Source organism: Neofelis nebulosa, chromosome 13 (genome assembly GCF_028018385.1).
Source record: "Neofelis nebulosa isolate mNeoNeb1 chromosome 13, mNeoNeb1.pri, whole genome shotgun sequence".
NCBI classification, from domain to species: Eukaryota; Metazoa; Chordata; class Mammalia; order Carnivora; family Felidae; genus Neofelis; species Neofelis nebulosa.
This window is the reverse complement of record NC_080794.1, coordinates 34634732-34648586: the sequence shown is the minus strand read 5'-3', so window position 1 is coordinate 34648586 and position 13855 is coordinate 34634732. Positions and strand designations below refer to the sequence as shown.

Sequence of the window (13855 nt, the reverse complement as noted above, 5' to 3'; positions counted from 1 at the left end):
TAGTTTTCCAGGAAGTAAATATCAGGTTAAGACAAAGCAGTCAGAATATCATAAATTCCCATGAAGTGTTACTTTCAAAATTTTTCCTACACACACATGTAGTCTTTTACAAAATGGAATCATTCTACCTAATTCCAAACATGCCTATGCTCTTCCCTCTCCCTCTTAATATTGATATTTTTGGTTAACAAAGATAAATCATTATTTTTTTTAAGGTTTATTTATTCTGAGAAAGATAAAGAGCTCATGCACAAGTGGTGGGGGGGTGGGAGGGAGAAGAGGGAAAGAGAGAATCCCAAGTGGGACCAGATCCCACGAACCATAAGACCGTGACCTGAGCTGAGATCAAGATCTGACGCTTAACCAACTGAGCCACCCAGGCGCCCCTATAAATCATTATTTTTAATGGCTGTACACTGTTCTTCTGGATGAATGTATCCATATTTATTTAACCATGTATCTACTGACTGATATTTATTTCATTCATTTTTTTAAAAATTGACAATGCTGTCGTTTTTTTTAATTGACAATGGTGTGATGAACATCCACTTTGACACACCTTTGCATGCCTGATCCAATATTATTTTAGGATACTGATATGCAATTTTTAAGTTAAAGTCTTGACTCCGGAATTTCAATACCTACTGATCTCCAGAAAAGTTCTGTGAATTTGTATTTCCACTAATAATAATGCTAATGGATAGTATCTGTTTCCTCATAGTCTCTCCAATGACAAGTATAAGCAGTATCTTTAATAGACTCTGCAATCTGATACAATTTTTCTATTTCATTCTTTTAGTTTGTATCTTTAATGAACTCTGCAATCTGATACAATTTTTCTATTTCATTCTTTTAGTTTGTATCTTTAATAAACTCTGCAATCTGATACAATTTTTTCTATTTCATTCTTTTAGTTTGCTTTATTATTAGTGAGATCAAATCTCTCATCATGTATAGCAAATACTAGATGTAATAAAATTCAAGTGTGGTAATGCTATTGGAATAAACAGATCAACTGAACAGTAGAGTTCAGAAACATATTAGCACAAACAGAATCTAAGTAAATTACTACTGCTGTATAGTTTTAGTACCAGGTAGGGTAGTTTTAGTGCATTATTTTTCTTATTATATTTTTATGTTCACTCTTCTTTGTTCTTTCAGATACACATATTCATTTTGTCAAGCTCTAAGACAAAAATTATTGTGATTTTGGCAGAAACTAACAAACCTACAAATGAGTATCAGAATGACTATTGTGTTTAGCCATTACGTTCATACCAAGCCAATGACTTGGTATATCTCTCCTTTTAGAATTATCAGTTCTGGGGCGCCTGGGTGGCGCAGTCGGTTAGGCGTCCGACTTCAGCCAGGTCACGATCTCGCGGTCCGTAAGTTCGAGCCCCGCGTCGGGCTCTGGGCTGATGGCTCGGAGCCTGGAGCCTGTTTCAGATTTTGTGTCTCCCTCTCTCTCTGCCCCTCCCCCGTTCATGCTCTGTCTCCCTCTGTCCCAAAAATAAATAAAAAACGTTGAAAAAAAAATTAAAAAAAAAAAAAGAATTATCAGTTCTACTACCCGATAATATGCAATTTCTAAAAATATCTTTTAACCACTGTTTCTTATATACAGGAACACTATTGATATTATATATTTACTTTATATCCCCCCCACTTTATTTAACTGATCATTCTAATAGTTTTTCAGTTGATGACTTTAGTTTTTAGGTATACAAGGATCCTATATGCAAATGGTTACTTTGATAAATTATTTCTTCCAAAATTAATAACTCTTATGGCTTTCTATATTACTGCAACGGCCAGAAGTTCTAATCAAAGTTTTGTTCCTGATTTTAGTAAGAATTCCTAAAATAATTCACTCTTCAGAAAAGGTTGGCTGTTTGAAATACTGTATTTTATTGAATGTAAGATGTCACATCTATAAGACACAATTATTTTATCTATCAACAAGAAAACACTGCCAGGTAAATTATGACACAGACATACTAAGATATGAAGCAGTGTGCATATTAAAGTCAAAATACAGCTGGAACACCTGGGTGGCTCAATTAGTTAAGCAACAGACTCTTGATTTCAGCTCAGGTCATGATCTCATGGTTCATGAGATGAAGCTCCATTTTTGGCTCTGTGCTGATAGCACAGAGCCTGCTTGGGATTCTCTCTCTCTGCCTCTCCCCTGCTCGTACTCTCTCTCTCTCTCTCTCTCTCTCAAAATAAATAAACACTTAAAAAAAAAAGAATAAAAATACAGTAAATACTGGGCACTCTATATTACATTTAGGAAGGTTTCTAATTCTCTTCTTGCTATGTTGAAATTGTTTAATGTTTATGAAGATCTCAGGCAGCCATCTGGTTAAAGAAAATTTCAAATAATTGAGGTTTTGAGTTTAATCTCTTATGAATTTCATTAGATCATTAATCCAATGGACAAATATTTAGAATGGCCTACTAGGAGGGAGGTACTAAGTTATAAATAGTGTGCAAAAAGATATATAGTTCCTGTGATTATGTAGCTTTTAAATTTATTGGGCCATGATAAAAGAAAATGACATATACAATTTCCTTTTTAATTCTGAGGTTTTTCTTTGTGGCCCACTTGTCACATCATCATTTTTGGTAAATGTTCCTGGATCACATGTATTAAGAACTGGTTTGTGAGCTTACCCCAAGTTCCTGGCACATACAAAGAGTTCATACATATTTGTATTTTGCAGTGTTAGGTTCCTGAAGAGAATGTCAGATTTATTTCTTAATAAACCAAGTGCCATATAAATGGGAAACAGTGAGTATCATAAGAACTCAAAGATACAAGTTCGAACAAAATGCTCAAAGAAAGTTACTAAAGTATGAGATTTGTTTTGAGATGGGTTTGGAAGAATGGGCAGGAATTCCCTGGGAAGCAAAGGAATATATATATATATATATATATATATAGAGAGAGAGAGAGAGAGAGAGAGAGAGAGAGAGAGAGAGAGAGAGAGAGAGAGAGACCAAAGTAATTTAAAATCTTAATTTAAGGTCTCAAAGAAACGACAAAGAATGACCCGAGTGCATGCTTAATTTAAAACAAATTGTTTAGGGGCGCCTGGGTGGCGCAGTCGGTTAAGCGGCCGACTTCAGCCAGGTCACGATCTCGCCTCTGTGAGTTCGAGCCCCGCGTCGGGCTCTGTGCTGACAGCTCGGAGCCTGGAGCCTGTTTCCAATTCTGTGTCTCCCTCTCTCTCTGCCCCTCCCCCGTTCATGCTCTGTGTCTCTCTGTCCCAAAAATAAATAAAAAACATTGAAAAAAAAATTTTTTTTAAAAATAAAAAAAAAAAATAAAAAAAAACAAATTGTTTAAAAATCTTCAGTTTCTATTTTTGCAATATACATATACATTGCAAATATATTGCAAATATATGTATTTTCAATATGTATATTTGCAAATATATATTTGCAATATATGTATATTTGCAATATATACATTGCAAATATATATCTGTAATATATATTTTTGCTATATATATTGCAAGTATATATATTTGCAATATATATTTTTTTGCTAAGATTTTTAAACAATTTGTTTTAAATTAAGCATGCACTCGGGTCATTCGTTGTCATTTCCTTGAGACCTTAAATTAAGATTTTAAATTACTCTGCATTTCTTCTTAATAGAATGAACAAGATTTGGACTGGTGGAGAAGAGTTGGAAAGGGCATTTATAATGTAGTAGGGTCTCAGGAAACCAATGTGTTGACCACGACTAAGCGAAGCAGCAAGTGATGTCGGAGTTTGCAAGCTGTTTATTCCAAAGCTTCAAAACACGGGGCCAAACCGTGCCTCATAACAGTTGCCTTTGGCCTTGGCGATAGTGGGGCCCTCTCCATCCCTCGCCTCTGGCCGACAACAGCGGGCCCGGCTCGCTCTCACCTGAGCCTGTATGTAGAGGGAGACGCAGTCGTGCGACAGCCGGTACTTGCGCAGCAGCCTCAGGCATTTCACCAGATGCTCCTCCCCCGCCGACAGCTCCTCGGTGTCGATGTGGTTCACCCCGAGATGGAACTCAATCACCGCCAGCCTCACTGCCCCCCGGGCGATGGGCCCCTCGGCCTCCACCGCTTCAGCCGGCAGCCCCAGGGCGTGGTGCCCCGCGCCCACGCCGTCATCGGTCTGAGGCCGCTCATCCTCGTCCTCAGGCGCGGGGCCCAACAGCGCCTTGACCTCTTCCAGCAGTGCTCGGGCGCCGTATTTGGACTTGTACGGTTCCTTCTCGGGGTTTTTATGCAATTCCACCCGCGACAAAGCCAGCGCGGCCTGGAATTTCTCACGAATCTCGGCCCACGGAGCACTCGCCATAGCGGCCTCTACGGCCTAGGCGTCCTCGATGGATGTTTGCAATCGGACTCCCGCCTTCTTTCTGCTTTGCGACACTTCACTTACGGCCCCCGACAGATCCCACACAGCAGAACCGTAACCAATGAGGTCCTCCAGAGGAACCGCAGTATGCTCTGCAGTGACCAACGGAAAGGCGTAGTAGGCACCACAGCAACCGTTGTCGTAGAAACGAAGCTGTCAATGAGGGCAGCCACACCTCCAGCCCTACCCTCTGCGGTGGTGGATTCTCTCGCGTGACGCCGTGAAGTTCTACCTGCATGTAAGTATCGGCTGACTTTAACATTACACATAGAAATAGTGTTTAGAAACATAGCTAACTACTCTCGTTAGTTGGTATACACTGAATGACAGAAACCTTTTGATATTAGTGTATAACCCAACCCATGACTGGACGAAAATGTAACAAGGATTCGTTTATTATTAACGTATAGCTTCTTGAGTGAAAGATAGCTTTCACTATGTAAAAAGAACTCAATGACCGACCAATATTTTCCCTTCAGCCCTGAAGTACAGGCTGGAGGTATGTGTGCAACTTCCCAAAGTAACACAGAAGTCCCAGAGCTGTGACAAACCACCTGAGGCGTGGCTTTTTCCATTACACACCTTCATAAATTATGAAGTCAAATGCGAAGGGTGGGTGGAAAGGGCGGGGCAGAGGTTTTAACTATTAGGCGCTTGATAGCTACGTGCGCTTTGAGATATATAAAGGAGGACCGATTTTAGAAGCTCATAGACATAATTTGATTCTCAGATCTTCTAATTGATAAGTTAACTTTTCTAAGCTTCAGGTTTCTCACAGTAAAACATAAGTGATAATAATATTACTTAGCTCTACAGAATTATCCTAAGGAAGAATGTTAGTGTTCCCCCGGGACTCCTTCCTAAACGTTGTCCCAGGGAGATCTTATGCATTTCCACCGTTTCTATCACATGTCCTGTTTACTTCCAAAACTTGGTCTCCAGGCCAGATGACTCTCTGGAGCTCCAGACTGTAATATCCATCTCCCAACTGGAACCACCACACCTAAATGTTCCACTAGGGACGCCTGGGTGGTTCATTCTGTTAAGCATTGGACTTTCAGCTCAGGTCATGATCTGCTGGTTCCGGAGTTGGAGCCCCTCATTTTGCTCTGCCTGGATAGCTCCAAGTCTGCTTCGGATTCTGTCTCCCTCTCTCTCTCTCTCTGCCCCTGCCCTGCTCAAGGTCTCTCTTAAAACTCAATAAATATTTTAAAAAATAGTGACTGTTCCACTGTATGTTGAAATTGGAAACCATTCTTTTCCTCTTCACATGCCCCCTCCCTCCCACAACACATTAGCTGTTATGTTCTATGTCTCAGTGAATGACACCACTATAGGAGCTGCTGATTCCTTGCATTCACTCTCTCCTCTCATCCTTAAATGCAAAACCAAGTACTGGCCAATCCACCTCCTAAATAGCTTACATCTGTCTACTTCTCATCTCCAGTAGTTTAGACCAACCACCATCTGAATTACTTTTAATAGGTAACCTTGCTGCCAGTCTGGTTTCCTACCAGTGCATTTTCCACAACACTTCAAATGACTCATTCACTCATTCAATAAATATTTAAAGTTGTCTGTTAATTTTCCAGTTAATAGGCCCTGAGAATTCAGCAGTTAAAAACAGACAAAAATCTCTGCCCCAGTATAGGGAAAGACATTAAATATGTCACAAAAAAAAAAAACTATATAGTAATGTCAGAAGAAGTGTGGGATGGAAATAAAACAAAAGAGGAGATAAGGAGTGTTAGCAGGTGAAGCAAGGTTGCTATTTTTAAACAGGTAATGCCCTTTTTGAGGACTGTCAAATATTTGAGAAAAGATCTGAAGGTAAGAGAGTGAGCCATGAAGACATTAGGGGAAGTATATCCCAGACAGAGGAATAGCAAATATGAAAGCTTTGACACAGGAGTGTGCCTAGTGTGTTCAAGGAACAAGGAGACCTCTTGCCTGGAACAGAGAGAATGGAGAGGGCAGTAGGAGAGGAAATCAGAGAAGTAATGTGGGCCCTATTATTTAGGGTTGGTAAGGCCATTTATAGGGACTTTGGATATTTTGAGTGAGGTGGGAGCCATTGGATGCTTTTGAAGGAGTGACAGACAAAATCTGATTTATAGGATTGTTCTTTTTAAATGTTTATTTTTTTTTTTATTTTAATTTTTTTTTCAACGTTTTTTATTTATTTTTGGGACAGAGAGAGACAGAGCATGAACGGGGGAGGGGCAGAGAGAGAGGGAGACACAGAATCGGAAACAGGCTCCAGGCTCCGAGCCATCAGCCCAGAGCCTGACGCGGGGCTCGAACTCACGGACCGCGAGATCGTGACCTGGCTGAAGTCGGACGCTTAACCGACTGCGCCACCCAGGCGCCCCTAAATGTTTATTTATTTTGAGAGAGAGTGCGAGCATGAGTGGGGGAGGGACAGAGAGAGAGAGAGAATCCTAAGGCTCCAAACTGTCAGCGTTGAGCCCACCTTGGAGCTTGATTTCACAAACTGTGAGATCATGACCTGAGCCAAAATTAAGAGTCCAATGCTCAACAACTGAGCCACCCAGCACCCTAGAGGATTATTCTCAAGACAACTGAAGGGGGAACAGAGAAAAAGCAGGGAGACTGGTGAAGAAACTACTGTAATAATCATAGTAGGTGCTCAGTACCTATCTGTTCATGAATAGGAAAGTGATTGGAGGGGCACCTGGGTAGTTCAATCAATTAAGCGTTGGACTTCGGCTCAGGTCATGACCTCACAGATCATGAGTTCGAGCCCCACATCAGACTCTGCGCTGACAGCTTGGAGCATGCTTGGATCCTCTGTCTCCTTCCCTTTCTGTCCCTTTCCCACTTGCACTCGCACACTTCCTCTCTCAAAAATCAACATTAAAAAAAAAAAAAAAAGGAAAGCAATTGGCATGGTTAATAATAGTAGCTAATCACTCCCTATGAGCCAAATAGCATTCTATATATTAAAATCATCTAATCCTCAAAACTAATATTGCACTGTATGTTAACTACCTGGAATTTAAATAAAAACTGGAAAACAAATCATCTAATCCTCAGAACAACTCTGTGAGATACTATTATTATTCCCATCCTGCAAAGTAAGAATTGAGGCCCAAGAGATTAATAATTTACCAAATATATATATAGATAGGTAATAACTTACCATATATATAAGTAGGCAGTTTTGCTCCAGAGCCCACACTTATTATTTTTTTTTTTTAAGAGAGAGAGATAGCAAGCACACAGGAACCAGTGGGAGAGGTGTGGGTACATAGAATTGTAAGCAGGTTCCACACCCAGGGCGGGGCTTGACCTCACAACCCTGAGGTCATGACCTGAGCTGAAATCAAAAGTCGGATGCTTTTAACCCACTAAGCCACCCAGGTGCCCCTTAAAATCAAGGGGTTGGGAAGGCCATGCTCCCTCCAATACTTCTTTAAGTAGGTACCACACCTAGCGCAGAGCCCAACAGGGGCTAGAACTCCTAATTCTAACTCTGAGATCAAGAACTGAGGTGAAGCATGGGACACTTGACCAACTGACCTACCCAGGCACCCCTCCAGAGCCCACATTCTTCAATTAGTATGCTATACTGCCCTAGTAGGAGCTCAATAAGTAACCCTCCAACACATGGTGCTGACCTCTAAAACACCTAACTGGAACAACACCCAGATGAAAACTAAAATGGAGATTTTTGGAAAATCCTTACACAGCTGCAGTAAAAAACACAAACGTGAGACTAGGAAACTTGCAATAGAAGAATTCTGGCTGCCATTTGGGGAGCGTATTTCCTTTCTTGGCCTTCTTTTTATATCTAATTATCAACTTACATTAAATACAGGGGGGAAAGGAACTTGTTAAATGACAGATGCGTCAGCAAAATTCAGTGTGGCAGAATCTATAGAACAAATGGCCTGGTTTCTTCAAAAAATAAGTTGCAGGGCAGGAATTTGCCAATATATAATAAAACTACATACAAAATACAATTTCAAAACTATATATGTACTTACCTTTTGGCCCAGCCATTCCATTTCCAGGAATATACCCTGAAGACAGAACTCCAACAGTATGAAAATACTATACACCAGGTTCCTCACTGCAGCATTGTTAACTACAAAATACTGCAAATAATCTATGTGCCCATACATTAAGAGTAAGAAAATGGTCGAATAAACTATGATACTCCACACAATGGAGTACAATGCAGTTATGAAACAAAAAAGTTGATTTCTATGAACTGATGTAGTGATTTCCAGGATATGCCATTAAGAAAAAAAAAGCAAAGTGCCAAAAAGTATCTATAGAATACCCTTCCTATTGATACCCTGGTTTTGATCTTTGTACTATGGTTATGTAAAATGTTAACATTGGGGAAACAATTATTTTAAGGGATAAATGAAATAATCTGTCCTTTATTTTTTTTAATAATTTTTTTTAATGTTTATTTTTCAGAGAGACAGAAAGACACAGAGTGCGAGCAGTGGAGGGGCAGAAAGAGAGGAAGGCACAGAATCCAAAGCAGGCTCCAGGCTCTGAGCCATCAGCACAGAGCCCAATGCAGGGCTTGATCTCACAAACCATGAGATCATGACCTGAGCCAAAGTCAGACACTTAACGGACTGAGCCACCCAGGCGCCCCCAATCTGTCCTTTAAATGTTAATATTCCTTAGGATTGCTTCCTAAGCTTTGTCCCAGAGAGATCTTCTGCATTTCCAGGTAATAGACAAATAGGCAAAGATTTATACAAGGACATTAATTTTATTTAGAATATTGAAAAATTGGGGAGCCTGGGTGGCTCAGTCGGTTAAGCAGCCGACTTCGGCTCAGGTCATGATCTCACGGTCCGTGAGTTCGAGCCCCGCGTCGGGCTCTGTGCTGACAGCTCAGAGCCTGGAGCCTGTTTCAGATTCTGTCTCCCTCTCGCTGACCCTCCCCTGTTCATGCTCTCTCTGTCTCAAAAATAAATAAAACGTTAAAAAAAAAAAATTTAGAATATTGAAAAATTATAAATAACATGGCCATCTATAGAGTCCTGGTTAAATAAATATATATTGACATATCCATTCTATACTACATGCCATGTAGTCATCAAAAATGCAAGACTGAGAGGTACCTGGGTGGCTCAGTCGGTTAAGTGTCTGACTTTGGCTCATCAGGTCATGATCTTGAGTTCAAGCCCCACATCAGGCTCTGTGCGGACAGCTCAGAGCCTGGAGCCTGCTTCAGATTCTGTGTCTCTCCCTCTCTCTCTCTGCCCCTCCTCTCCTCGTGCTCCATCAAAAATAAATAAACATTAAAAAAAAGAAAGATTGGGTGGCTTAGTCTGTTAAGCGACTGACTCTTAATTTCAGCTCAGGTCACAATCTCATAGTTTGTGAGATCAAATCCCACATTGGGCTCTGCACTGGTAGTTCAGAGCCTGTTTGGGATTCTCTCTCTCCCTCTCTTGTCCCTATTATGCTTGCATGCACGGGTGCACTCTCTTTCAAAATAAATAAACGTTAGGGGCGCCTGGGTGGCGCAGTCGGTTGGGCATCCGACTTCAGCCAGGTCACGATCTCGCGGTCCGTGAGTTCGAGCCCCGCGTCGGGCTCTGGGCTGATGGCTCGGAGCCTGTTTCCGATTCTGTGTCTCCCTCTCTCTCTGCCCCTCCCCCGTTCATGCTCTGTCTCTCTCTGTCCCAAAAATAAATAAAAAACGTTGGAAAAAAAAATTATAAAGAAATAAATAAACGTTAAAAAAAATATTGTAAAATCTGTACTTACAGAGAAGCATGCACACATTGAGGGCAAATAGCAATTCACAAAGCTGAACTATTCAAATCTCGTAAATAAATTGTTGGAAGAGATGCTCACAAAAAGGTTATGGAGTGACTATTATTTTTTCTATGTTTGGATTTTTTCACCCATAATTTATTACTTTTAAAATAAAAATTTCATGCTATTCTCATTTTTAGGAAAAAAGCCACCAAAAACTTAAATAGTAAATACTAGTATTTTTATTCTGGCATAAAGCAGTATTTTATACATTAACTTACAGCATTTTATGTACAATTGTAAAGAAACTGCTGCACAGATAACTCCAATGTAAAAATGGATTGTATTTTAAAAGTTCATTGAGTCTGATACATTGGAAAATATTTTCTCTGTAGAAAATAGTAAAAACTGTAACATTTCCCAGCCTAACAAGCCCATTTAAATCAAACAGCTGAATTATATATTTACAAATACGGTTTGAATTCTGGGATCCAGGAGAAACTTTAGCTTCATTTGTTGAAAACAGCCATATTTTCCATAAAATTAAGTTGTGTCAAGTGCAATTCCCACTAAACTTCCCCCTTACTCTTGATTTATGCCTATTTTTCTGTGGGCTAATCCACATCAAGGTTTTAACTGCTCTTCCCTAAAGGACAGGTACTGTGTCCTTTGAATCTGCTTGATTAAATACTTTGGTTGTTATTAAAATATGCTCAGTATTTTGAGCAAAATTGAAATCTAATAAATTATAATCTACAAGACACATGAGTCATCTGTTATCAAACACCTTCTCCTGTGGCTTGATGGAAGCCATGAGGAATGGGAGGAAAATGGTAAAACTGACAAGAGGATCAAGAAATAAAAGCCAAGATCATTGCTGAGAACACAGAAACATCCAGTTAGGACTGAAGGACACAACTGAAGTCCAAACAGAGAAAGGACACATTGCCTCAAGCATCAAAGAGTTGAGCTGGCGGGGTACCTGGGTGGCTCAGTCGGTTAAACACCCGACTTTGACTCAGGTCATGATCTTGTGGTCCCTGAGTTCGAGCCCTGTGCCAGGCTCTGTGCTGACAGCTCAGAGCCTGGAGCCTGCTATTCTGTGTCTCCCTCTCTGCCCCCTCCCTGCTCATGCTCTCTCTCTGTCTCTCAAAAATAAATAAATGTTAAAAAAAATTTTTTTTAATTTCATTTAAAGAGTTGAGCTGGCTATCTGAACCCCTTACTGCAAGATGATAGAGTAAAATGCAGTTAGATAAAGAGATCTGATGGAGCAAAAGAAACCAGGGCTTAGAAAGACTTCAATTGTTCAAAAATAATCAAATGAAAACAAGACAGGCCATGTATTTTAACTTCTCCTATCAGAGTTTATTCCCTGAGAGTCCCAGTCCAGAATTTCTAGGAATTAAGGCAAGAAAACAATGCCACTCTTAAGCTCCTGCACCATGCAGAAAGTTTCCCAGAGAAGTAATATTTGAGAACTCACAGAGTTACCTGACCAGGGGCTATATAAAATTTGTCAGTTCCCTCAAAGCTACAACCAAAAATAACCATACACAGATTATCTTAAAAGGAAGTCTCTAAGCAGCTAAAACCTTTCAATGGAATAGTAGTCTAACAGAAACAGATCCTATACTGTGACTATAGGAACTAGGCCTCTGAGAAACCATTGGACCATTCTACCTAAAACTCCAGTTTACCCATTAGAAGTCAATTTCTAGAAACATTAATGACCTGTTGTTTACCATGAAAAGAATGCTTTTCATGTATTTTCACTTGTTCCTTTCTTTGCTCTTGAGATGAATGTTTCTTTCTCACATGTCAAAAATATTTTCAGTGGATTTCCTGACTCTTGTCATCAATGCAAATCTCTGCCCCCCACTCCCTTAATTCCTTCTTGGTAAATAATGTTAATCTTCCAACAGGAAGTAGAGTACATTATCATCAAGCACCTATTATTCAGCCTCCTTACTTACAAAGAAAGTTACAGGGCCACCTTATACATTTGGAATTCCTTAAAGACACTTGTTTTTTATTAAAATACTTCTTTCTATATACATAAATAGATAAAATCTGTGAAGAATTCCTGAAGCATGAATTCAGCTTACATTGAAGAGTTAAAAATGTATCAAAATGTACATAATGATGGCTAATCTACATAATGTCTCCCATCAAATTTATCACTGTTCTTCAAATGTAGAGCACATGCTGGCATAAAATGTACTGCATCCCAGCAATTTTGAAATTTTGCTTCAAAACATTGCTCAGTAGTATTTCTCAGCGGACATGTTACAGGACCACGTGAGTCACTGTTAGGCAGGTGGCTGAAGAATGCCAATTACAGGTAAGCCTCGACTGCTCAGAGTGCCTCTCCAGAGACTGCTGCATTCCCCATAGGTATTCAGGGAAGGACACTATTTAAATACAGAGACACCTCAGCTTAAAAAGTATGGGCAAATACATGCTTGACTTGGTCTTATAACCTACAGACAATGCATCAGAATAAAAATATTACGAATTCATACATCTTTTCAAAAGAGAAACCTAATACAGAAACAGCAATAGTTACAAGTGATAATCATCAGATGGAAATAATTTCCATGAAGCTTGTCTCTCTGGAAGAGATGGGGACAAGGCAAGTGGTCAAGAAGGAAACACATGTGCTTTTAACTTCATAGGAAAATCAGTGTTCAGTTCCATGTTGCCATATGGATCCTCTATTTGAAATTACTGCCCAAATGCTTTACTGAAACTCCGCTTCTGGCCTTTGTTTTGGAATCTGTTACTTTTGTTGCCACCTCCTGATCGCTGTCCTCTGAAGCTTCGATTTCCTTCCCGTTGTCCCCTGAAGTTTCTGTTTCCTTCTCGCTGTCCCCTGAAGCCTCGACTGCCTTCCCGCTGTCCCCTGAAGCCTCGATATCCTTCCCGTGGTCCTTCTAGCTCTGGTTGCTCCGTGGCCACAGATAGCTGCCAGCGACGTGAATCATGCCATTTCTCCTATGGAGAGATAGTATTATTTTACCTGCTCTGATTTTTATTGAACTTGATTTTAAAAAGCATGAGAAAGACAGTATTTTTGCCCTTTCTCTAAAGAAAAAGCAGATTGATAACCTAAGTGTTTAAAATTTAAAAGGTCACTGGTTAGGGGCACCTGGGTAGCTCAATCAGTTAAGCATCCAATTCTTGATTTCGGCTCAGGTCATGCTCTTGCGGTTTGGGAATTCGAGTCCCGCATCAGGCTGTGAGCTGACAAGCGCGAAGCCTGCTTGGAATTCTCTATCTCCCTCCCTCTCTGCCCCTTCCCTGCTCTCTTTCTCTCTCTCAAAAATAACTAAGCATCAAAAAAAAGCTTTCTTTAATAAAATAAAAATAAGAATAAATAAAAGGTCACTGGTTAAAAATAATACAACCTTCAGGGCGCCTGGGTGGCTGAGTCAGTTAAGTGTCTGTATCCCCAGCTGTCAGGTAGTAAAACATGCAAATATACCACAAACCCATATCTCACAGCAGTACTAAATGAAGATAGAGCAATTCAAGGTGTCTATGTAAACCCCATACAACATACACAGGAGGAAAAAGCTAGATACTGTTCATAACTCTATAGATAAAGGAAAGAAGGAAAACAGGCTGAATAAGAAAAATATATGAATAAAAAGGCTAGGAGAAAAAAATACTAAACTTCATTAAC

General features: G+C 40.0%; 2 protein-coding genes across 2 annotated transcripts in view; both read right to left on the bottom strand.

The window, feature by feature from the left end:
* The window catches only part of KIFBP (kinesin family binding protein), a 37872-nt gene extending 33405 nt beyond the window's left edge, over positions 1-4467 (bottom strand). Inside the window, exon 1 of the mRNA XM_058696541.1 lies at positions 3925-4467. Coding sequence (XP_058552524.1) covers positions 3925-4350 — 426 coding nt within the window. The 5' untranslated portion in view covers positions 4351-4467. The remainder of the gene's footprint in view (positions 1-3924) is intronic.
* Positions 4468-10386: 5919 nt separating this feature from the next.
* The window catches only part of DDX21 (DExD-box helicase 21), a 28129-nt gene continuing 24660 nt past the window's right edge, over positions 10387-13855 (bottom strand). The window contains exon 15 of the mRNA XM_058696540.1: positions 10387-13164. Within this exon, the coding sequence (XP_058552523.1) occupies positions 12895-13164 (270 nt within the window). The 3' untranslated portion in view covers positions 10387-12894. The remainder of the gene's footprint in view (positions 13165-13855) is intronic.